Genomic DNA, 25,326 nt, shown 5'->3' with positions numbered 1-25,326 from the left:
TTTATATATTAACTCATAAAGCATTATGAATAGGCTGGTCAGAGTATCATAGATCAATGCTCATGCATGATAGACTTTCACTGTGTGTTGGTGAAGTACTTACCCGTCAATAACAGATGAGTCTCGACCGGTAGGTCCTCCAGGTCTTCCACATCTCTCAGCAGGTCCTGAGCTGTGGCCTTTCCTGGTGGTCTTCGGCGCTTCCACAGCGCCAACATCTTCAGCTTCTGCATGGCCACATCCGTCTGTCTGTCTGCCTTGATGTCGTCCAGATCTGTGATGCTCAGCTCCAGGTGGATGGCCGCCTGCTCCCACTCCTTCCCCAGCGTTCTGGCCACCTGCAGGAGCTGCTTATCGGACAGATCCCGCCCTGCGGGCCGGTTTTTGTTGTTTCCGTCTGGGTAAAAGACAATCAAGTAGGCAGGGCATATTAGAGTACCATCCCTAGGAGTAGCACAGATGTAGCTCAGTTTCACCAGTGCAGAAGTTAGCTCTGGATGCCGTTCATCCCAAACCAGAGTCAGGGCTAACGTCTAGAGACACTTCAATGAGTCATGATTTCATGATTTCAGATTCCAAAATCCAACCAATATCACAAGGACTTAGAAGTACAATTATGAGACCTTTATCTTTTTGTTTCTTTTCTTTTGCATATTAGTGTTAAAATTCAAAACATGGCGACAACTCACCCGACTCATCCAAACAGCAAGGTTTCTTATTGGCCATTTCTTCTTCAGATGTACTGCTGCTTCTCTTTCGGCCTTCATCAGAGTGCGTCAACGGGTTAGGGAGGGTCCAGAACCTGTAGCGTAGCCTCTAAGAGGCCTCTTCTCACACAAGCACTTTTAAAAGAGGAAGAGCAATGAGCCATGGAACACAGCCCCGCACAACACACTTACCTCCTGCTTTCTGCTTTGGCTTGAACACCATCTTGACATCTTCGCAATCACCTAGGGTATCAAAGATCATGGTCAGTCTCATAACCACCAAAATGATGAAAGCCGTTCCAAACACGTAGACGGGTTACCTTCTCTGATAGTAGCAGACCACACGGTCTCGTCCGTGGTCGTCTCTTTCAGAGACAGCTTAAAAGGAGGAGGCTGTTCAAAGAACGCCTCAAAGTAGCCCTTCAGCTTGATGATTTCAAAGGTGAATTTCAATTCCTGTACACACACACACACGGACACGCACACGCACAAACAAACGGACACACACAAACACACACACACACACAAAAACAGTTTCTTTGCATCATTTATGCTTAAGAACCTGCGCAATACTTCATCGTTTCATCTGTTGAATGCCAATGAAAACATAAATCCGGTGTCTGGCGTCACACACCTTGGGGTTGATTTCCCCCTCCGGCTGGCTCACGAGGTGGTACTTCCCCACGTCTAGATTACAGACGGGCGGTTTGTCGATCTTCCTGTAGCTCTTCTGAGCAGAGCGCACCTGCGTGCCTATGTCCTGGGACACGCGAGAGGCGACAACAACGACGACAGCCGGGCGAGAGACGGAGAGGAAGGAGGAGAACATACCAGCAACTTAAAATCACCATCAAACTAACTCTCAATACACACAAAGACCGGAAGACACGTACACACACACACACACACACACACACACACACACACACACACAGAAAGACACACAGACAGACAGACAGACACACACACAGGAGGACACACACACACTAACACGACTTCGTTGCACTTCTCCTCCGTCACCTTGATGTTGGACGAGTTGTTGGAGGCCAGGTACACCCTGAAGCTGAAGGTGTTGCTGTGGCTCAGCTCCTTGTACACCAGCACCACCCCGTGGTGCTCCAGGGGTCGGCTGCTCTGGACGACGGGACCCACCGGAGACAGCGAGGACACGCGCCACCTCACATGGCTGCCCGTGTGCTCCGCCGACGGCTCCAGCTGCGACCCGCTGCCCTGGACGTGCAGAACACTGAACTGCAGCTCGTACTGGGGGTCTGGGGGCACAAGGGGGGGGGGGGGGGTTCAGTCAGAGGACGGGGGTACACACAGAGGCACACACAAGACTCCAGGAACGTGTGTGTGAAAGTAAAACACATAAATCCTAATTTATTATTATTCTAGACGTAGATATAGATATGTTGTTTGTCTTTCTTCTAATAAATGTACTTATTGTAAGTCGCTTTGGATAAAAGCGTCTCGTATGTTAGTGTAAATATTAAACATTACGGATCCATTCATGTCAATTCATTTGGTCCCTTGTGGCTCTACTGGCCTCGCAGTCCCAGTGACTCCTCACCAGCAAGGCACAGGGAGTGTGGGAACAGGATGGACTGGAGCACAGATGCATCCTTGTTGACCACGTCCACGTTGAAAATGGGTCCGGCGGATTTCCAGGAGTCCGTGAGGAACGTGTCGAATTTGGACCAGGACAGGACCGAGTAGCGGACCAGAGCCTGCTCCGACACTTCAAACACCAGACCTGTAGCGAACACTCCTAGGTCCCCTCGCCTTCCAGCTGTACCCCTAACACACACACACACACACACACACACACACACACACACACACACACACACACACACACACACACACACACACACACTAGATGTCAGACTGTTTAATTCTGTTTGGAAGCAGATTGATCTCATACAACCATGAGAGCTGAACGATGGACCAGTGACTAAACTCACAGTAATCGACCCTTCGAGATTTTCCTTGGGGTAACCTTTTCGTAGTCAGAACTCTGTGGAATAAATGCAAATCAAACCTTAAAACGATAAAAGAGACATAACGAAAATGATCATAATCTCAGTCATAATCAATGAAAGGGTTTATTATGCAAAGTCACCTGCTGAGCTGCTTTACATTTGTCACATTGTGACTTGAGGTGGACCTCTGTCAGGATAAAGAACAAACCAACAGCAGGGCCCAGTGTAAGAGAAACGGGTCAACCCCTCCAACAACAGATGGTCTTATGGACCTGTGAGGAACCCAGCGTACCTTCTCCTGTTGAAGCTGGTTCAGAAAGGACCTCTGTAAGGTTATAATCACAACATATATCATATAGATAAATGATAGACATGATAAATGGTTCAGTTAAATTATATGACAATGGCCTGATAAAAAATGCTAGGCTTTGGGCTACACTGCTGTAGTGTTAAAGCTATGGTAGGCTCCAGGCTACACTGCTGTAGTGTTAAAGCTATGGTAGGCTCCAGGCTACACTGCTGTAGTGTTAAAGCTATGGTAGGCTCCAGGCTACACTGCTGTAGTGTTAAAGCTATGGTAGGCTCCAGGCTACACTGCTGTAGTGTAAAGCTATGCTAGGCTCGGGGCTATACTGCTGAGGTGTAAAGCTATGCTAGGCTCTGGGCTACACTGCTGTAGTGTTAAAGCTATGCTAGGCTCCAGGCTACACTGCTGTGGTGTAAAGCTATGCTATGCTAGGCTCTGGGCTACACTGTTGTAGTGTTAAAGCTATGCTAGGCTCTGGGCTAGACTGCTGTTGTGTAAAGCTATGCTAGGCTCCAGGCTACACTGCTGTAGTGTTAAAGCTATGCTAGGCTCCAGGCTACACTGCTGTAGTGTTAAAGCTATGCTAGGCTCCAGGCTACACTGCTGTAGTGTAAAGCTAAGCTAGGCTCTGGGCTCCACCCCTGTAGTGTTACCCCTGTAGTTGTCCTCCTCACTCACCTTGAGACGAATCCTCTCCCGTCTCCACTTCTGAAACACAGAGTTATAGAGAAATACTTTTTAAACACTGATGGGGAAACCATTAGCTTGTCAAATCCCTGAGGCATCAAGACTGGAAGAGGATGGAAGAGTGACACAACTCACCTTCCTCCTCCTCATCCCTCTCCTCGTTGGCTTCTGACACAAGACGAAGGCAGAGGGGAGGGTCAGGGTTGTCTGGGGGGTATGCAGCATTCAAAGAGAAGAAGAAGAAGAAGAAGAAGAAGAAGAAAGAAGAGAGAAAGAAGAAGAGCAGAAGAAGAAGAAGAAGAAGAAGAAGAAGAAGAAGAAGAAGAAGAAGGGCCACTCCTCTTACCTAAATCCGCCCGGTCTTCCTCATCTTCCTCAGAGCCAGAGCCTTCCTCAGAGTCTGCCACGGACGTACCGGAATGTTCTGTGAGACAATTCCACACGGAGAGGGCCCCGTGAGGGCCGTGGAGCTCGGGGCCTCATTGGGGCGTGTCTACGTGAGCAGGGGCCCTCAGCGGAGCTGGACATTGAGTTTGGGGAGATAAATGGGGAACTGCGGCCACGCCCTCCCATTCATTACCCACTCAGAGACCTCGATTCAATACCCCATTTCAATTCACAACTGAAAGCACATCTGTTCAAAGCTGCCTATTCCATCTGATTGCTTATTGTTGTTTCTTTCTAATGACCTTTGTGTACCTTTGTACGCTGTCCTTGAATGCTGAGAAAGGCGCCTTAAAATTAAATGTATTATTACTATTATTGTTGTTATTATCTGTAACTCCATTACTAGCAGTAGCTCTATTGCTTATCCTAATATAACTCTATTACTAGCACTAACCCTAATATAACTCTTACTAACACTAGACCTATTGCTAACCCTAATGTAAACTCTGTGAAGCGTTTCTTAAAAGGTTGTGTTTCATATTTTACCTGAGTCACTGCCGTCCACCTCCGGTAGGTTACCTGCACCAACACGACAACTCCCAGTTAGTAGTTCTAGTGCCTCGCTTTCCAATCTCAGCTTATCAGTTAAAATTCGGCCGCCACGTAATCATTCTACAATGATTTGATTTTCAAATAGTGAATAATCATTAACTGAAGAAATACATGATTCAAATGCTTGGGCCCTCTATTGACCTAGCGGCCATCTTGGGTCTAACCGCCAGCCGCCAGCGTTTAGAACCAACATGGATGCCAGACGGCAGCAGGTGTCTGAAGGAGCCCCGGTCGCTAGGCTTCAGTCAAATGGTAGGGAAAGGAGAGGAGTGCCATGGCAACGATAAACAAATACAAAAGGTGGTCAACGAGGAATAGAGGAGCAGCGAGAGGGAGTTAAAAAAAAGCAGGAAATCAAGATTGTTCAGCAGAATTACATTAGGAACATTATGAACATTTGTTCATAACATTTGTTCATAAAACTTTATGAGGTTAAGTGATGATAATAGCATGAAAGCCTTTGTGAAATTTTGTAGCATCATCTGTAGACCGAATAGTGTATGGCTAAGACTACACAGCATTAAGTAAATGTACTATCTCTGGGAAGGGTTTACCTTTGCAGTCAGACGTGTGGACATCCCCGTCCCTGCAGGGGTAAAGAGAGAACACATAAGAACAACATCCTTGTTGCATCCTTAAGCTCACAGCGCATCATGCGACACAAGAACCGCAAGTCCCACACCAACGCCAACTGCACTTGAAGAGGGCCCAATCACACACACACACACATTGACTAGTACACACTTATTGTAGGTTGTACGTCCTTGCACTTAAGAACAGTACTTAGCATTGTGTAGCGTCTCATCCTGGCTATCTTTTTTGTGTACGGGGAATGGGTTAGACTAACGATTGTTAGTGCTTGGCACTCGGTTCTATGAACATCCTTACTGTACCGACAGATATCTTGTTTCTCTTTCAGCGTCTGCAAAGCGCTCCTCATGTGTAAGTGTAGTGGTTGCAAAACAGGAAGTGTGTGCATGTTGCCAACATCTGTTCCTCCAGCGCCCGGAGCTCAGCCAATCCTGCAGGTCTCCCCGCTCGCCTCCGGCCCCCCTCGCCCCGTCCTGCCCCCCTCGCCCCGTCCTGCCCCCCTCGCCCCGTCCTGCCCCCCTCGCCCCGTCCTGCCCCCCTCGCCCCGTCCTGCCCCCGTCGCCCCGTCCTGCCCCCCTCGCCCCGTCCTGCCCCCCTCGCCCCGTCCTGCCCCCCTCGCCCCGTCCTGCCCCCCTCGCCCCGTCCTGCCCCCGTCGCCCCGTCCTGCCCCCCTCGCCCCGTCCTGCCCCCGTCGCCCCGTCCTGCCCCCCCTCGCCCCGTCCTGCCCCCCCTCGCCCCGTCCTGCCCTCCCCCTAACAGGACCGCGCCAAGGACGACATGATAGTGATCATAATAATAATAATAATAATAATAATAATATTACATTTGATTTGTTTAGCACTTTTCTCTTACTCAAAGCGCTTCACAGAGGAAACAACCAACAAATAAACAAACACAGAAAAATGCAAAGCTGATGGGGGGGTGGGTGGTCTTGGAGTAGGCAGAGGAGAAGAGACGGGTCTAGAGGCGGGAATATGGTGGAAGATGGTGAGGGACTCAGAGTCGCGGATATGCTGGGGGAGGGAGTTCCAGAGACTGGGGGCTGCCCTGGAGAACGTTACTCTAATGCCGCTTTTCCACTGCATGGTACCAGCTCGACTCGACTAGACTCGACTCAGCTTGCATTTTTGGCGTTTCCACCGCGAAAACATGGTATCTGGTACCTGAAGTGGCTGCTTTTTTTAGTACCGCCTCGCTCTAGGTTCCAAGCGAGCTGAGCCGATGCTAAAAGGTGACGTCGGCAGACGGCCGGCCACTGATTGGCCAGAGAGTGTGACGAAGTCACGAGAGCGACATGGCAACCATGCTGGTAACAGCCATAGCAGCGCCTCAGCCAACATATTCCACTTCTTCAACTTCTTCAACATGCCAGCTAATAATAGTAATGTTATCTATGTCCTCCATTGTTGTTATGTGGGTTCTGTCCATGTGTTGGTTGCGTAGGTGTTGTTTGCGTCGCGTACAAAAATACGTCACAGCCCTTTCGCGCAGCCGACCCCGCCCACGTCCAGGAGGTACTATTTGCGGTGGAAAACGACCCGTGCTGCTACCGTGTCGAGTCGAGTCTAGTTACATGTGCGGTGGAAAAGCGGCATAATGGCCCATTCACACCCTATGGTAAATACGGATACGGACCGCTTCGTCCGGATCCGGAGGTATGAATCAGCCTTACGACTGCAGAGTTTGGTAGCTAGTGACGCCGCTTTTCCACCGCACATGTAGCTCGACTCGACTCGACTCGACTCGACTCGACACGGTAGCAGCACGGGTTGTTTTCCACCGCAAATAGTACCTCCTGGACGTGGGCGGGGTTGGCTGTGCGAAAGGGCCGTGACGTATTTTTGTACGCGACGCAAACAACACCTACGCAACCCACACATGGAGAGAACCCACATAACAACAATGGAGGACATCGATAACATTACTATTATTAGCTGGCATGTTGAAGAAGTTGAAGAAGTGGAATATGTTGGCTGCGGCGCTGCTATGGCTGTTACCAGCATGGTTTGCCATGCGCTTCTCGTGACTTCGTCACACTCTCGTGGCCAATCAGTGGCCCGGCCGTCTGCCGACGTCACCCTTTTAGCATCGCTCAGCTCGTTTGGAACCTAGTAGGCGAGGGCGGTACTAAAAAAAGCAGCCACTTCAGGTACCAGATACCATGTTTTCGCGGTGGAAACGCCAAAAATGCAAGCTGAGTCGAGACGAGTCGAGCTGGTACCATGCAGTGGAAAAGCGGCATAAGGTAGCACGCACAGTTTATAAACAATCTGGGGCCGTTCACAAAAGGTTGACTGTTCTTTTGTTTGCGTAATCCCATTTCAGCCCTCAGCGATCACATTACAAACTAAACAAACTATGATAGTAGGTGTCCTCTCAATGAATCATAAAGGCGTATTCGTTGCATCACACAATGTGTGGCAGCTGCCTTCTGTCGGGAGGTTTTATTACGTTGAACTACTTTGCAGAAGTGAAGATAAGAGAGAGTCCAGCTGCAGTCAGGAGTAGGCCTACTCTCTCTAACGACTAATTACTAAACAATGAAATAAAAACATGACTTTCAACACGATGACTCAAAGTTAGGAGCCCCCATGCATCCAAAACAGCGGTTTGTGCAGTGAGATCTGGTGATGTACAGACATACAGAAGACAGGGTCCCGTCCCCCCCAGACTGCTCTGAACAGGGACACCTGTGTGGTACTGGTAGCATAGCATCCGTCTTGAAGTTGAGGCGTTGTACAGAGTGTGCTATTTGCTTATGCGTGTCTGTTGTCGTAAAGACTCACATCAGCCTTGTTCAGTTAGACTACAAAATAAATGAATTGCGGTTTTCAAATGAATGGGTGTCAATGCAATGTGACTAAAACACATGTGCGGTGGGTCAATAGGGGGCGCTAGGGCACCGCCCCTCCGTGAAATATTCACTTGAATATATCTGCCAACTATTAATAAACTATTATCATTACCAAATAAATCAACGAAAATACCTAGCGTTTTCCCTCGTTTAATTGTGTGAGACACTTGTCACCGCCAGCAACCATTTAAATGCGTCTGAACGTCAATGATTTGGGCTAGGCTAGTTATTGGTCATTCGAAATAAAGCCCTCCTCCAAGTCAAGGGCGGCGGCCACGTTGATGTCAATGTAAGCTCGCTAACTTTTTGCTGTCTATCAAGCAGAGACTTTTGGCTGTCTATCGACCCGAGGCCATTCGCCCTCGGGTCGCACCAGTGTGCGCCCCAGGCCAATGGTATCGCTTTTCTTTTTTGTTATCACCACATGATTGGACAATTCAGCGAACTCAAGACTCCCCAAGCAATGTTATACTTAAAAGGAGCAAGTAAGTTACATATTAATTAAGTATTTCGGACTGTAGCATGTCAACAAAATGAAGCAACTGTCCCATATTTCTGACTGCATTTAAAGTAGACATTGAGGCTCACAAAAAATGGACGCTATAGGACAGTGATCATGATTTGTCTCAATATCAGAATAGGGGGTCCAATAGCAATGGCTGGTGGAATGGCCATACAGTAGCAGTGTAAGCTTGTCCAGGCCCTGCAAGTCAGGATGTAGGCTATGAATCTGAATGAAAAGTAGGTAAATAGTTGCCATCCCCCAAATGCACCAGAATACAGGTAATGAAATCTATTAAATTCAAAAGAAAATATATATTTTTTCTTTTTTTTATCACCAGCCGCCACTGCTAAAACATTAAAAAAGGACAACATTGAAATAACCCCTCCCTGGGTTAGGATGGTACTGAGAGCCATACTTTCAGGTCTGTTGGTCCTTAACACGTCTCAGAGCGTCTGTATCTGTTTAAATAACCATATAGGGGTATTATGACACATGGTTCCTTGTCTGCATGGATAGGATATCCCTTGGACACTGTCCAAGGTTCTTGTCCATTGTGTTTCCTGACTCCACGCGTGTGGACGTTCCAGGTTTAGTGGACAAGGTGAAGCTGGTTCCACTTTGTCGAAGGACTGAATATGAATTAGGCCTATATGATTAAAAAAATAAAGTTAAACTAACATAATAGACAACATACAATAGAATAGGCCTACAATAAAAACAATATTAAGATTATCACAAAATATATGAATAGGAATTCTAAGTAATCTTCAAATATTTCAGAGCACTATTCCGCTGCTCACACTAAACTGTCAGCCAATGTTTATAGTATCTAATACCGGGCTTATGGCAAGAAATATTTGTGAGCCTGAAAAGTTGTCCAGGAGGAAATGTTTACAATGTATTGAATTAAGTATTAAAGGAATTTAAAACTGCTCTATGCCTGGCTGTCAGAGCCCAGACGCTCACGAAAGGCTTGTTGACTCCTGCCTCCCCGAGCCCGGGGCTGTAGTGTTTCTATTGTCCCTAACGCTCCTCGTTCTCCTGTTGCCTGCACATGCGTTTCGTTTGCGATACCGACAGAAAGGCGTCGGTTAACCGGGGATGAGAGTAGTTCTGTCTCGGAGAGGGAGTCCTCATCACACAACAACACAACACCATGTGGAGGAGGGACCCTCACGGAGAGAGCATGGCGACTCCGATCGGACTTCGAGCGGCCATCCACTTTTCAAAGAGACAGGATTTAATGGAAACTGCCATACTACGGATGTGACCGTGGTAAAGTTAGTTTTATATTGGACGTTGGATATTCGACACATTCGAAAAATCTATTTAGCACTGGCTGCGATGGACGAATTTGTGATCAACACAACTTAGATGTGCTTAATACAAGGCCTACCTCTGTAAAACAACGCTTATTTCTTTTAAAAAAAAACACCATTTGATTTTTATAAAAAATGTAATTTTAAAAAGGCTATAAATCTATTATGGGCTTGACCTTTTGACCTACCATATCAAAACACATCTGGTGAACCCATCTAACTTCCCCACACATAACTCAAAGCTTATTTTCTCAAAACACCTACCCTTTGATTTTTTTTTTTTTTTTTTATCTCAGAAAAAGCTATAAATCTATTATGCGGCTTGACCTTTTGACCTACCCATATCAAAAACACATTCTGGTGAACCCATCCTAACTTCCCCACACATAACACAACGCTATTTTCTCAAACACCTACCCTTTGATTTTATATATAATTTTTTTACTCCCTAAGAAAATTGCTATAAATCTATTATGCGGCTTGACCTTTTGATTTCCCATATCAAAACATCTGGTGTAATCAAATAACCTGCACCACACATAAAACAACGCATGATTTTTTCCAAAAACCTCCCCTTTTGATTTTCTACTATTTTTTCATGTTAAAAAAGGCTATAAATCTATTATGCGGCTTGACCTTTTGACCTACCCATATCACAAACACATCTGGTGAACTCAGCTAAACTGCCCCACACCTAACCACAAAGCTTCTTTTCTCAACATACCTCCCTTTTGATTTTATATCTATTTCTTTACTCTCAGAACAAGCTATAACTCTATTATGCGGCTTGACTTTTGACCTTATCCCCCATATCAAACACATCATCGGTGAACCTCAGCTAACATGCCCACATCATACCACACAAGCTTCTTGTCTCAAAACACCTACCCTTTGAATTTTTATATATGTTTTTTACTCTCAGAAAATGCTCTAAAATCTTAGTTATGCGGCTCTTGACCTTTTGATTACCCATATCAAACCACATTCTGCGTTGAACTCAGCTAATCTGTTCCCACAATAACAAAGCTATTTTTTTCCAAAATCCCACCTTTTGATTTTATACTATTTTTTTAATGTTAAAAAAGGCTATAAATCTATTATGCGGCTTGACCTTTTTACCTACCCATTTCAAAACACATCTGGTGAACTCAGCTAACTGCCCCACACATAACACAAAGCTTCTTTTCTCAAAATACCTACCCTTTGATTTGATATATATTTTTTACTCTCAGAAAAAGCTATAAATCTATTATGCGGCTTGACCTTTTGACCTACCCATATCAAAACACATCTGGTGTAATCAACTAACTTCCCCACACATAACACAAAGCTTCTTTTCTCAAAATACCTACCCTTTGATTTTATATTTATTTTTTACTCTCAAAAAAAGCTATGAATCTATTATGCGGCTTGACCTTTTGATCTGTCCATATCAAAACACATCTGGTGAACTCAGCTAACTGCCCGACACATAATACAAAGCTTATTTTTTCCAAAATCCCACCTTTTTGCTTTTATACTATTTTTTTAGTGTTAAAAAAGGCTATAAATCTATTATGCGGCTTGACCTTTTGAACTACCCATATCAAAACACATCTGGTGTAATCAACTAACTGCCCCACACATAACACAAAGCTTCTTTTCTCAAAATACCTACACAGCCAAATCTGCGGTGTTAAATAGTGTTAATATTTTAGTGTTAATTATTTCGAGTTGCTTAGTGTTGATTTTGGTGTTATTTTAACACTTGCAGTGCTAAAATAGCTCTGTGCGTGGTGTTGTTTAAAAGAGTTGATTGTATGCACTCTCAACGGAGTTAATCTTAGAGATAATTCCATATCCGGTTTTAAGGCGCTCTTTTTCTTGAAAACGGCCATTGCACTGCAGTCTTGGTAGAGAAAGGCAGCCCAGCTTCTGGAAGGGGAACGTAATATACTATTTGAAAAGGTAAGGACCAGATATATTTCATTATTTAGCAAGTTACTCTTTATATAAAAATGAGTGTTCGTAAATTATGTGCCGCAAATGTGTTGAAGTTGGTGGGGATATAATGCTAATTTTGCTTTGGCTACATTAGCTAACTAGCACAAATAAATGGGCGAATTTTTCGCAATTTCGTCAGTTAATGAACTGGCTCTTTTTTATGTATTTATTTGCACTCGTTTTATTTTAGTTTTAAGTTCTAAGCAATAAGACCGATTCAGCAGGGCTAACCAAGCTGTAGCAATTTAGCTAGCCAGGCTGGGTAAATTATCTATGCTAATGTATTTTCAACAGAAGTGCAACACGTGGTGGGTTCTGGAGGGTGCTTGAAAAGTTTCTGTCGGGTAAGTAACTGCAAAGTTAGATCGATTAAATATGCATGTTATGGCTTGGCCGATTTTTAAATGAGTGGTTTAGTATATTTGCGTGTTGTAGTAGGCTAGTTAAAATGTGTTTCACTGATCTGCATCTGCAAATCATGATCTGCACTCATTCGTCAAACAAATTGACGTTGGTGCACATGGCTAATTAGCATTGGCGCACATGGCTAATTAGCATTGGCGCACAGGACTGGCTGGCTCCGCAAGGCAAATAATGGAACATATTTATCTATCTATCTAGGGCTATCTGTCTATCTATCCGTCTATCAACGTGTGTGGTTTTAATGTGATGTACTTTCTATGTCCAGTCAGACTTGTATCCCTTGTTCTGTGTGGTCTTGTAGGCTACAGTCCTGTGTGAGCCGAATCACCTAAATGAATGCCCGACGATTTGTGTCGTTTGGTATTAATAAAGACTTGACTATCGATCTAGACTATTTAATTAAAAATGATTCACCTCAGGCTCCATGAATAGTGGGGAATAGAGGGATAAAAGACAAGAGATATATCCCTTGTCATTTATCCCTCGTCTTGTCGATTAGTTTGTGTATGTGACGATTTCAAAAACGTGTTTTTGTTTAAAGCATGACTACACGCGATTGGTTGGTTAGATGGTGGTATGGAGAGCAAATGAAAATGATTCACGTAAGGGATAATGCCCGACGAGGTGTCCATTATCAGGAATTAATGGCGGTTGCCTCCGCGAAGGGCCTCCGCGAAGGGCATTATCCCGCTTATACCACGGTCACTTACCAACGGTGACCAAATTAAGACCATTAATTTATATTTTCATGCGTTTTACAATCTGAATATAAAGTTTTCCACAAAACATACATTTGTTTCCCTGGTTACGCCTGAGGGTCCGACTAATACCCGGAACCACCATTACACGCCCGTTGGGTTCTCATGCAACGGAAACGTTGTTCACTCCTCCAGTAATTAGGACGGACCATAGCAGCTAGCTGCATCCAATCAGAATCGAGTATTCCCGCAGACCGCGGTATAAGCTTAAATACGAACGTTCTAGATCGCAAATATTTTCTATAAATACTCCCGCTTATCATCACTTTGTATCAAAATCACTATGGATGTTGCACTCAACTATTGAACACAAAACAGAAAACACAGCTGCCATTATCACTGTCACTGACAGCGATATATCGTTTCACTTCTTATGACAAATGTAGCCTACTTATTGCAAGTCGCTTTGGTTAAAAGCGTCTGCTAAATGGACATTTGTCAGCTGTCTATCCTCTATTAAACTGCATTGAAGTGATACGTTTGTTCCGTGCATTATTCATTTGCATTATTATTGCATTATTATGCGTGTATTATTCCTTTGCACAACGTATGTATTTTTTATTTATATTTGAAAACGATATCGTCCCCTTCAGAGCAAGGAAGATTAGTATGATAGGATCTCGGTTAGCAGGCATGTATCGCGCCTATTTTAAAATAATCTCAAACGTTTCATTAACTCGCATACAGACCAACCAACCACGCTTGATGCCCAGGCCAGAACCTTTTTGTTGCGATCTCTGAAATGAAAGGAAACTTAGTGCTAAGTTAGATAACTAAAATATGCATGTAGTGTATTTTTTAGCTAATGGCCACATGACTTGCAATTTCTGTTTATAACTCCTGGCAAAGGAATAATTAAAACTTTAACATTATCTCCACTGTTTTTTGTTTTTTTAGGTAAGGCATCATGTTGCTGAAGGTGAAATACCAGGGTACCAAGAAGTACATCAGATTGCAGTCAGGCTTCACCTATTTGGAATTCATCAATGAAGGTGAGTAACCATCTTGTGTAACAATATATTGCCGCCTTTACAAAAAACCAACTATTAGGCAAGGCAAGGCAAGGCTCTATTTTTCTGTGTTGTTGGTATGAATAGTTTGTTGGACATGGATCATTAACCCTTATGACAGTTAATTGCATTATCAGTTTTAGCCTGCAGATGACAATATGCTTCTTGGTGCAAGCCTTATTTTTTTGACATTTGAAATAGAGGGAACCATTAAATATGGCTAATAGTGCCTACTTTAACAAATGTTTTCAAATCCCCTTATTTTGCTCACAGGTACAGTCAAGGTTTAGAATGTGGTGTAGATTTGGCATAACTTGAATATATTAACAATTTAAAATTAGTGTCCGATATAAATTGCTTGATCAGTCATCAAAATATTTGCAGTTGAAAACCTGCTTCAGGTATTATCTGATGTGATGCTAATCTTTCCCATAGTCAAAAGCAAGTTTGGTCTTCCTGATGCGACTGACCTTCAAATCTTTGATGAAACCGACACAGCAGTGGATGAAGACATTCTTGAACTGATAGAGTCCAATCCTGACTCATGCCTGACAGTATGTGACAGCTTTTCAGTTGAAGGTAGGCCTATCTGCTGTTTTTGCTGAACAAAATGGTAAAGATAGACTGCTGTATGTCTGACAGTCTGACTAGTGTGACAAAGTAGCTGAACAAAAAAATATTTAAGCAAAATGCAGATCAGCATCCAAATTTGAAAATGTGGGTTGGGTTTTGATTATCCCATGTCTGTCTCATACAAGGTCAGTTTGTTACGTCAACAAACGTATTGCCAACAGTGGATGAAGACAAGCTTCATGAAATGATAGAGGCCAATCCTGACTTTTGCCTGACATTATATAACAGCATTCCCGGTACGTTTTTACTGCGGCACAGATTGTAATGGAGAGACAAAATAGGTCAAGAAATTAACACATTTTAGCAAACTATGGATCGGCATCCATTTGCTAATTTTGTTATTGTTCTAAGCATGTTACACTGGGTCAGTTTTCTGAGTCAAAAATGACAGTCAATGGTTTTATTTGAAATCATAACCATATCAAAAATAATTTCTACTTCTGACTGTCATCCCCACAATAGCAGATTTCCTTGTTTTTAAAGTTTTCTCTCCTTTAGATCATTCATCACCATCTTCCCTCACTGATAACATGTCACCTTCTTCGAGTGATAATGACCTCTCCAGTCGAAGAGAACGGGGGATTCCCATAGACAGAAATGTATCCAACTTTGAAGTCATGAACAGAAGTACCACAGAGGCCTCAGGGTCAGAGGCAGCGAAAGAGGTACTTGAGCAATAGTTGTCACTTGCAAACATACAATCTCATTTCATTTGAGATTATCACCAATCAGTATTTTGACATTTAGAAAGGTGCATGAATTAGAATTGTTCATTTAGCGAGGAAAGTAAATCGGAACAGGCAGGTTATTGTTCAAATTATTTTTATCACAGAAGACTGAAATGTACACTGATCTATTTCTCTTATGTGAAAAGATGGTAGAAAATGCCTTGCTAAGGAAACCTGGAGGTGAGGATGTCCTGGAAGAGTACAAGTCAGAAAATACGTTGACGCACAGCACCCGGAGACACCTTGTTAACATTCTGACTAGCCATATGACTGAAATGCATGGGTACGTGGTTCTTAAATACATTTTAACAAACTTTTCTGTTTAGAAATGGTTTATTAAGAAGGAATGTAATGAATTTTGAAATAACAGTTGTGTTGCTATAGTCATTAGTGGAGCATTTGAATTTTGATGTTGAATAGTTTTTTCTCTAAAGGAGGATTGTTCCACGTCAGCAAAAAGAGAAGTATGCCCTGGGAATCATTACACTCTTTCCCTCGCTGAAGGATCCTTTTTCTCCAAAGGGATATGTAAGTTTTAAAAAAAAAAAGGTTACTTTCTAATAAAGTTTTACAGACAAGAGCTTTTGGGTTTAGCTTACATGATTGAATGCACTGTTAATTTATACTGATCTAAAAGATGCACGACATAGTACCACTGAGCAAAGTTTGCTACAAAGTTTGACTCGACCATGAAGATAGCCATGAAGACGAAAAATAACTTAAGATCAAGTAGTGATAGGCCTTTGTAATAGTGTTTGAATCATCTTCACAGGAGCACTTCTATGATGGGGTGAAAAACACAGGATTTTTATCATAGCGCCTGAGGACCATGTCCAGGAAGAACCGGGCGACGGGCAGTCCACAGGCAGGCACAGTGCCTCAACTACAAGGACCAAAGCTCCAAAGACCAGCTGCCACAGAGCAGCAGCAGCTTGATGGAGATGCTTGCAGGGAGGCTATTTCTTTTCTTGTTCACTCTCCTGATGAGGCAGGTGTGTTTGAGAAGATGAAGTTGACCTTACAACATCGCCAAGACCTAGTGCGTGATGCACAGAGATCTGCCGACGTCTTCAAAACATTTCCACGTTTTATAGATGTCAAAGGACTAGTGAGTTGTGAATTTTATTTAAAATCCAGTCTTTAAACTCTTGTCTTTAATTTGGTTGGGTTCCAATAGTTAATTATACTCTGACCATTAGCGTAATGTATTTACATTGGTGTATGATCAACAGCTGAATCAAGACCTCCTGCTGCTGTTTGGTGGTGAAACAGCATCCAAGATGCTTGAAAAGTGGGACACGGCATTCAAGTACAAGGTTATCAAAGAGGCCAAACAACTGACTCAGTCAAAAGAGCTGTGCCGACTTCTGAATGCTGCTGAGAAACCTACGGAGAATGATGACACTAGTAAGTGTGCAGTGTTGGTTTTCATTCCAAATAGCTAGTGCTCTTTACTTTGTGCCTTCCAAGTTGATACTGATGACTTGTTTTGTGTTGTATCTCCCCCCTGATAGGCTGGGACAGTGACATGGCTTCTCTGCTGCTGCTCCTTCATCTCTTGCCACCCACAGCTGGACGGAAGAGGAGCAAAATCAGTGCCAGTGATGCAGTGGAAAAAATGGTTCACTTTCACAAGGTATGGATGTCTCATCTGTTCTTTCCCCAGCAACAAAAGAGAGAACTAATGTAGTTGACCAATATGAGTTTTTCAAAGGCTGATGCGTATCGCTTAGCGAGCAGGTAGGCCAAAGGCCCATATACAAAGCAGACTTTTGCATTTGATAAATGACATTTAATACACATCACCCCCATCCTGATGCAACTCCACTGGTTACCTGTTAAGTCCCGGATCAAGTTTAAAATCCTCCTACTCACCTACAAGTCCCTGCATGCTCTGGCCCCCCGTTACCTCTCTGACCTCCTCCATCCCTACACCCCCCTGCCATTACTTCATGGACTTTATGATTTAATATACAAGGCCTTCCTTGCCATTAACGCGCTTTAGATGGATTTTTCAGAATTAATTCATGAAATAGAAAAAATAAATGGAAAAAAATTAGTGATATTTGTCAAACACGATATTGAAAAGCAAACTATTGAATAACATCACAAAAGGGGGAGCACTAACATTAAGGTGTTCAACTTATTCTGTTTTTCAGTCGTGCTGCAGCATTGATGAACACCTGCGTGGGAGAAAGGGTCAACAACCGTACATCCTTGCTGCTGGTCGCACCCAGAACAAGATTGACAACTTCTATATTGTCGTTGACAAACAGCTCATCCCTGCCAAGCACCAGCTCCTTAGGTGCTTTTGATGGACTGTTCAAATCACACTACGTGTTCAACCTGTCATACGAGGAGTCCCTGGTCCAGCTCTACACATTTGTGCAGACAACAGTCTACAACATCGATGTCACAACAACAGATGAGTCTCCAAGAATCCGTGAGTTGCGGGCAAAACTCCTGAACTAGGATTAAAACGTATAAAATTAAAAACGTATTAAAATGTATAAGTGTTTCATATGTGAAGCTGTACACCAGGATGTCCAGTCCTTGGTAACCCATTTAAGAATTGATCACAGTTTATATCCTTGCAGGAGGTTTAAGTTGGTTTGTGCACAAGATCGTTGTAGGCGTCAGTTTTTGTCATATTCCGGTTTCAAAAAACATTTAATGAGAGTTCATGAGGAGAATTTTTGTCAAAGTGGTGTTGCAGCAAACCCGGAGTCCTTTCAAGCTATCCATCACAGTGTCCAAAGTACTTTAGAAGTTGGTGAAACAGGTGTCCCACAGAGCTTAGAGGCTGGTTGTTTTGAGGACAATGTATCTGGTCTTAACAAAGAACATACTAAAAATATCAGTGCCTCAATTGTAGCTAAACTTCAAGAAAGTGGTATGGCAAATAGTCTTGTTTCAACAATTGTTAGTGATTTGGAAGAACTTGCTACTGGACTGCACTCCCAAGTTAAGCAAGAAATACTATCTGCTGTGCCTAAAGACAATCCTATCCGATCTACATTAGAAGGTCTTGATACTTTTGAAAATCCATTTGTAAGCTTTAATACTGAAACTAAAAGAACAAGATATTTCAACAAAAAATGGGGTGTTGTTGAGCCTGTAGAAATAATGTTAGGACATCGATTCGATACAAGGCGAAATAAACAAACCGGTACTTATGATCAAGTTCAAGTAAAAGACACCTTTTGTTTACGTTCCAATTTTGAAATCCAATTCATGTGCCGCAATTCGGATATTTGTAAATTGCTTGGGGAAACTTTTGTATCGAAAACTGACATATTTGAAGACTTTTGTGATGGTAGTTATTTTAAGACGCATGCATTGTTCTCTAAACAACCGACTTCTTTACAAATTCAGATGTACTATGATGATGACTTTGAAACTGCTAACCCACTGGGTTCAAAACGCGGTATTCACAAAATGGGTGCTCTCTATTTTGTCCTTAGAAATCTGCCACCAAAGTTTAACTCTGCTGTGATGAACATCCATTTGGTCGCACTGTTTCACACTGAAGATGTAAAAAAATATGGCTTTGATCCTATTCTTCAGCCTCTGATAAATGACATTAAAACACTGGAAAGTCACGGTCTTGACTTGCCCTTCTCCACTGAAAAAGTCCATGGCACTATATGTCAGATAACTGGGGACAACTGGGAATGCATGCAATTTAGGGTTTACAGAGTCCTTTTAATGGGACGTATTGACTGTCGTTTATGTTTGATTGAAAAGGTGATGCCAGAATGTTTACAGTGAGGACCACCCAAAGATATCTTGCGTGAAAAGAGCTTTTTTGAAATGCACTGCAATGAGTTGCAATCAGACCCACAGAAGTATCATGTTTGGTTGAAAAGGAATTCAATCTCTTAATGGCCTACAGTTCTTTCATGTTAGCCACAATTTTTGCGTTCGACATAATGCACGACATACTAGAAGGGGTGGCTCCGTATGAGATGAAGTACTTTGGAATATCTCTCAGAAAATGTTCTGTCAAAGCCTGATCTGTTATCTAGAATTTATGCTTTGACTATGGGTACTTGGAGCGAAAAAAACCGTCCTACAAGGATTAATTTAGACAGTATTGGCAATAACATCGGCCTCAATTCCATTCAGACTCTTTGTCTTGTGAGGAACATCCCTTTACTTTTTGGTGACATTGTGCCAGAAGGAAACAAAACTGGCTTTTGCTGTTGATTTTACTGCAGATTATCAACATCCATATTGTTCTCCTTCTGTTACACTAGGCATGACTGTACTTTTAAAACATCTAATAATGGAACATCATGAGTTGTTCACAACAGCTGTATCCGCACAGAAACCTGATCCCAAAACATCATTTCATGATACACTACCCAGCTTGCATAAGAAAAACTAGGGCCTCTACTTCATATGTGGAGCATGAGATTGTGAAGCAAAACACAAAGTATTCAAGAACACTCTTAAAAAACTTCAAGAACATCACCAAATCTCTGCCAAAAACATCAAATGTCTAAAGATATCATTGGGAGACATCACCTTTAAACCATATGGAGTATGGACCTTTGAAACCATTTCATTTGATGAGGATCGTGAAAGGTTTGCCCGAGCCCTTCATGCTGTACCAAAAGACATCTTCCTCGACTAATTGGGTTAGAATCAGTGGGACAGAGTACAGGACAGGACTAGTTGTTTGCAGAGGGATTGAACATGAAATGCCAGTGTTTTGCAGAATACAAAAGATCCTTTTAGTTGAAAGTGTTATGTACTTCCTAGTGACAAAACTTGTGGTTGATCAATTCAGTGAACATTTTCATGCCTACCAAGTATTTGAAAGTGACGACAAAGATGTTATAAAAGCAGACAGTCTTGAAATGTATAAGCCCTTTGTCTTACAAAATGCTTATGGTAGAGATGTGAGCCAATATATTGTGCCTTTGTTTTCATTTTAAATATGCATAGGTTGTGTACATATCCTATTCCTCACGTACTGGTTGTTCTGGTCAACTAACTTTTTTCATGTGCATAAGTTGCGTGTCATTTTGTGAAATGTGTAAATATATTCATTTGGGCTGTCACGTTAAAATTGTACCGGGGGCGAAAATTGTACCGAGCCTACGTCATCAGTTGTTTACATCTTGACAACCTGCCGACAACATTCGGCTCATGTTTCCAAAAGACGAAATAACATAATACAGATAACGGATCGCTAGATAACACTGTTTTTACTTTATATTTGTATTGTATTTAATTGTTTAAATCGAGGCGATCGCGTCAATGACGTGGGAATGTACAAGAACCTTCCTACGTCATTTGACGCGATCGCCCGTTTCCCGGCAACAGACGATCGCGTCGTCTGTTGCTATTCGATTAAACAATTAATACAATACAAATATAAAGTAAAAACAAGTGTTATCTAGCGATCCGTTATCTGTGTTATGTTATTTCGTCTTTTGGAAACATGAGCCGAATGTTTTTTGCAAGATGTAAACAACTGATGACGTAGGCCGGTACAATTTTCGCCCCCGGTACAATTTTAACGTGACGGGGCCTATTTCCACCTTACTCATATCCACACTGGAGTGGTTCATTAGTGAGAAGAGTGGAGGAGAGACATTATCTGTCAATGTGTTTGATGCCTGGATCTTGTGTGCAATATTGTTTGAGCTGCAATGTTGAATAAAAAACAAAATAAATAGTTTGTTTAAGGTTTGATTATACTTTATACTGTAGCAATGTGGTTTTTCTTACAGTTGAATAAGAAGCATTTTAAACTTGGTGAAAAATGATTAACTAAAAGTTAAAAACACCCTAGTGAGTAACACCATATAGTGTTAAAAACACACTTTAATGTGTAAATAAATCAACACTCTTAGTGTTGGTAATAACACCATATAGTGTAAAAACACACTTTAATGTGTAATAAATCAACACTCTTAGTGTTGGTAAGTAACACCATATAGTGTTAAAAACACACTTTAATGTGTAATAAATCAACACTCTTAGTGTTGGTAAGTAACACCATATAGTGTTACAAATACACTGTAAAGTGTTAAAAAACAACACTGAGTGTTAAATATTTAACACTATTTAAGAGTTAAAATATTAACACTTTCAAAAGTGTTACTTTAACTCCAATTTGGTGAGGATTATATAAACACCAAGAAAGTGTTAAATTTGACTCTATGAGAGTTAAATTACCACTAAGACCAGCATGTATATAGCATAGGTCACAGGTATGTTTTGATATGCGTAGGTCAAAAGGTCAAGCCGCATAATAGATTTATAGCCTTTTTAACATTTAAAAAAATAGTATAAATTAAAGGGTAGGTTGTTTGAGAAAAATAAGCTTTGTCTTATGTGTGGGGGAAGTTATAGGGTTCACCAGATGTGTTTTGATATGGGTAGGTCAAAAGGTCAAGCTGCATAATAGATTTATAGCCTTTTTTAACCTTAAAAAAATAGTATAAAATCAAAAGGTGAGATTTTGGAAAAAATAAGCTTTGTGTTATGTGTGGGCAGTTAGCTGAGTTCACCAGATGTGTTTTGAAATGGGTAGGTAAAAGGTCAAAGCCGCATAATAGATTTCTAGCCTTTTTTAACATAAAAAAAAAAGTATTAATATCAAAAGTTGGGTTTTTGGAAAAAATAAGCTTTGTGTTATGTGTGGGCAGTTAGCTGAGTTCCCCAGATTGTGTTTGAAATGGGTAGGTCAAAAGGTCAAGCCGCATAATAGATTTATAGCAGTTTCTGAGAGTAAAATATATATATAAAATCAAAGGGTAGGTGTTTTGAGAAAATAAGCTTTGTGTTATGTGTGGGGTAGTTAGCTGAGTTCACCAGATTTCTTTTGAAATGGGTAGGTCAAAAGGTCAAGCCGCATAATGGATTTATAGCCTTTTTTAACATTAAAAAAATAGTATAAAATCAAAAAGGTGGGTTTTTGGAAAAAATAAGCTTTGTGTTATGTGTGGGGCAGTTAGATGGTTTCATCACACGTGTTTTGATATGGGTAGGTCAAAAGGTCAAGCCGCATAATAGATGTATAGCTTTTTCTGAGATAAAAAAAAATATTTAAAATCAAAGGGTAGGTATTTTGAGAAAATAAGCTTTGTGTTATGTGTGGGGCAGTTAGTTGATTACACCAGATGTGTTTTGATATGGGTAGGTCAAAAGGTCAAGCCGCATAATAGATTTATAGCCTTTTTTAACATTAAAAAATAGTATAAATCAAAGGGTAGGTGTTTTGAGAAAATAAGCTTTGTGTTATGTGTGGGGAAGTTATATGGGTTCACCAGATGTGTTTTGATATGGGTAGGTCAAAAGGTCAAGCCGCATAATAGATTTATAGCCTTTTTTAACATAAAAAAATAGTATAAAATCAAAAGGTGGGTTTTTGGAAAAAATAAGCTTTGTCTTATGTGTGGGGAAGTTAGCTGAGTTCACCAGATGTGTTTTGAAATGGATAGGTCAAAAGGTCAAGCCGCATAATAGATTTATAGCATTTTCTGAGAGTAAAATATATATATAAAATCAAAGGGTAGGTGTTTTGAGAAAATAAGCTTTTGTGTTATGTGTGGGGCAGTTTAGGCTGAGTTCACCAGATGTGTTTTGATATAGGTCGGTCAAAAGGTCAAGCCGCATAATAGATTTATAGCCTTTTTTAACATTAAAAAAGCAGAATAAAATCAAAAGGTTGGTTTCTGGAAAGAATTAGCTTTGTGTTTGATGTGTGGGGGCAGTTAGATGGGTTCTCACCGTGTTTTGAGACATGTGATAGGTCAAAAGGTCAAGCCGCATAATAGATTTATAGCATTTAACATAAAAAAATTATATAAGATGAAAGGGTGTTTTTTTTTTAGAGAATAAGCTTTGTGTTATTTGTAGGGCAGTTAGCTGAGTTCACCCTCTGTGTTTTGAAAGGGTAAGTAAATAGTAATAGTACATAATCGTTTTAAAGCATTTATCAACATTAAAAATTATATAAAATCAAAAGTTCTTTTTTTGGAAAAACATTTTTTGCTTTACATAGACAGGCCGTGTAATAACACATCTAAGTTGGTTAGACACAAATTCCGTACATCAAGAGCAGTGCTAAATGGATTTTTCGAATGTGTCGAATATCCAACGTCCAATATAAAACCAACTTTACCACGGTACGGATGTGCGTGTAGGCCTATGTGTGTGTAGACCTGTGCGTGTTTGCTTTATAACCAGTTAACTTTCTAGATAGTCAAATGAACAAGGAAAGCGCCGTATCCACTACACGCACATTGCCTCTGCACAACATCATAACACAAAAAAAAAACATCATCGTAAAGTATAACCCAATAACAACATCCGTCTGAACAACCGAATCGCGTCCCCCTGCATTCCCATTCGAACCTTATTGCGCGTTCTGGTCGAACCTTACCCATCTCCCGACCGACAAGCCGCTTCGCAGTGCGCCATCTCCGCCACCATCCTCCGGGGGGATCTTCCTCCCTTCCTCCTTCTCCACCCTGTTCACTTTGTGTGTTGATACTTGAGTGTCGGTGTCCGTCCTCCTCTGAGCGCAGGTGCGTTCCGCAGGCACTTTCTGCTCCCTCCCTCCCCCTGGATGTTACGCTGAGAAGACGCTGTTTGTGTGCGTGTGTGTGTGCGTGCGCGCGCGTGCGTGCGTGTGACCACAGCTACGTTACTATCACAGATGAGGCTACTGGGAGCGCCCTTGAATGGCTCTTTACTGGGTAACTTAATAACGACTTGATAATGTATCTACCATTTTCTCCCACTTTGGCACACTAATATGCAAATTATTGCCTATTCAACGAACAATCATAGTTAGTCGTGATTAATTTCAGTTTTTAAACGTGACATATATACGCTATACGTCATTACGTATTCCAGCTTTGAGCGGGAAAATGTGCATCCGCGTCAGGCTGCGCACCAGGTGCCTGTGTGTGTGTGTGTGTGTGTGTGTGTGTGTGTGTGTGTGTGTGTGTGTGTGTGGTGTGTGTGTGTGTGTGTGTGTGTGTGTGTGTGTGTGTGTGTGTGTGTGTGTGTGTGTGTGTGTGTGTGTGTGTGTGTGTGTGTGTGTGTGTGTGTGTGTGTGTGTGTGTGTGTGTGTGTGTTCTTAGTCACTTGGTAAAATAGCCTGACGATTAATCTTTGTATTCAACTATAAGAGCAAAGACTATGTTGGGGTTTACTATAAATACAATCAAAGCGGGCGATAAGATAAAAAAGCTTTTACACAGTGTTTAAAATAAGGAAATAACAGAAAGTTAGGACAAATAATTCATGAAAGACTTTATTTGTAGAGTCGTTACAATCGCCGATATACACAATAACTATACCCTACAAGGCTCATTAATACGTGTGCTAAAATGCTAGCATTGCTATTCAGTGCACATTACAATAGTGTGATTGAATAGGCTCTTTGAGGGGGCTCTTCAGGTCTGAAAGTCTGAACCCCCCGATCCCCTGAACCCCCCGATCCCCTGAACCCCCCGATCCCCTGCCCCTGAACCCGATCCCCTGAACCCCCCGATCCCCTGAACCCCCCGATCCCCTGCCCCTGGACCCCCCGATCCCCTGCCCCTGAACCCCCCGATCCCCTGCCCGGGTCCTGGGAGTGGGACGGCCCCTAGAACAGCTCCTGACTCCTGGGAACACTAACGTTAATATAACTCTTACTAACACTAGCTCTATTGCTAACGTTAATATAACTCTTACTAACACCTAGCTCTATTGCTTGAGTAATATAACTCTTACTAACACTAGCTCTATTGTGGCACCCTGGGTTCAGGATAGTTAATAGTTCTGTGCGGAGTTCAAACAGTTTCTATTAGGTTGGTTGTAATT

The 25,326-nt window shown here is 42.1% G+C and overlaps 1 protein-coding gene and 2 long non-coding RNA genes across 4 annotated transcripts; 2 read left to right on the top strand and 1 right to left on the bottom strand.

Annotated features, from left to right (window-relative positions):
- Positions 1-2,678: 2,678 nt before the first annotated feature.
- LOC130405775 (uncharacterized) lies at positions 2,679-24,111 on the bottom strand. 2 transcript variants are annotated; one of them, XM_056610975.1, is made up of 8 exons: positions 23,894-24,111; positions 5,240-5,271; positions 4,620-4,652; positions 4,033-4,110; positions 3,822-3,854; positions 3,678-3,707; positions 2,833-3,017; positions 2,679-2,727 (listed from the first exon to the last, which is right to left on the bottom strand). In XM_056610975.1, the coding sequence occupies exons 1-7, from the start codon at positions 23,941-23,943 to the stop codon at positions 2,932-2,934; spliced, it is 342 nt and encodes a 113-aa protein (XP_056466950.1). In that variant the 5' UTR covers positions 23,944-24,111; the 3' UTR covers positions 2,679-2,727; positions 2,833-2,931. The 2 variants fall into 2 exon arrangements, with proteins under 2 accessions (XP_056466950.1, XP_056466951.1); XM_056610976.1 differs by having other exon boundaries at positions 2,833-2,999.
- Positions 14,832-16,341, top strand: LOC130405785 (uncharacterized). Its single transcript, XR_008904376.1, has 4 exons — positions 14,832-15,426; positions 15,636-15,772; positions 15,924-16,017; positions 16,262-16,341. It is a non-coding gene; the product is annotated as an uncharacterized LOC130405785 (long non-coding RNA).
- Positions 16,743-17,729, top strand: LOC130405783 (uncharacterized). Its single transcript, XR_008904374.1, has 3 exons — positions 16,743-16,900; positions 17,004-17,125; positions 17,649-17,729. It is a non-coding gene; the product is annotated as an uncharacterized LOC130405783 (long non-coding RNA).
- Positions 24,112-25,326: the final 1,215 nt, after the last annotated feature.

This window comes from Gadus chalcogrammus, chromosome 16 (assembly GCF_026213295.1).
Source record: "Gadus chalcogrammus isolate NIFS_2021 chromosome 16, NIFS_Gcha_1.0, whole genome shotgun sequence".
Lineage (NCBI taxonomy): Eukaryota > Metazoa > Chordata > Actinopteri > Gadiformes > Gadidae > Gadus > Gadus chalcogrammus.
Note: the sequence above shows the minus strand (reverse complement) of the source record. Positions and strands in the feature narration are given on the sequence as shown.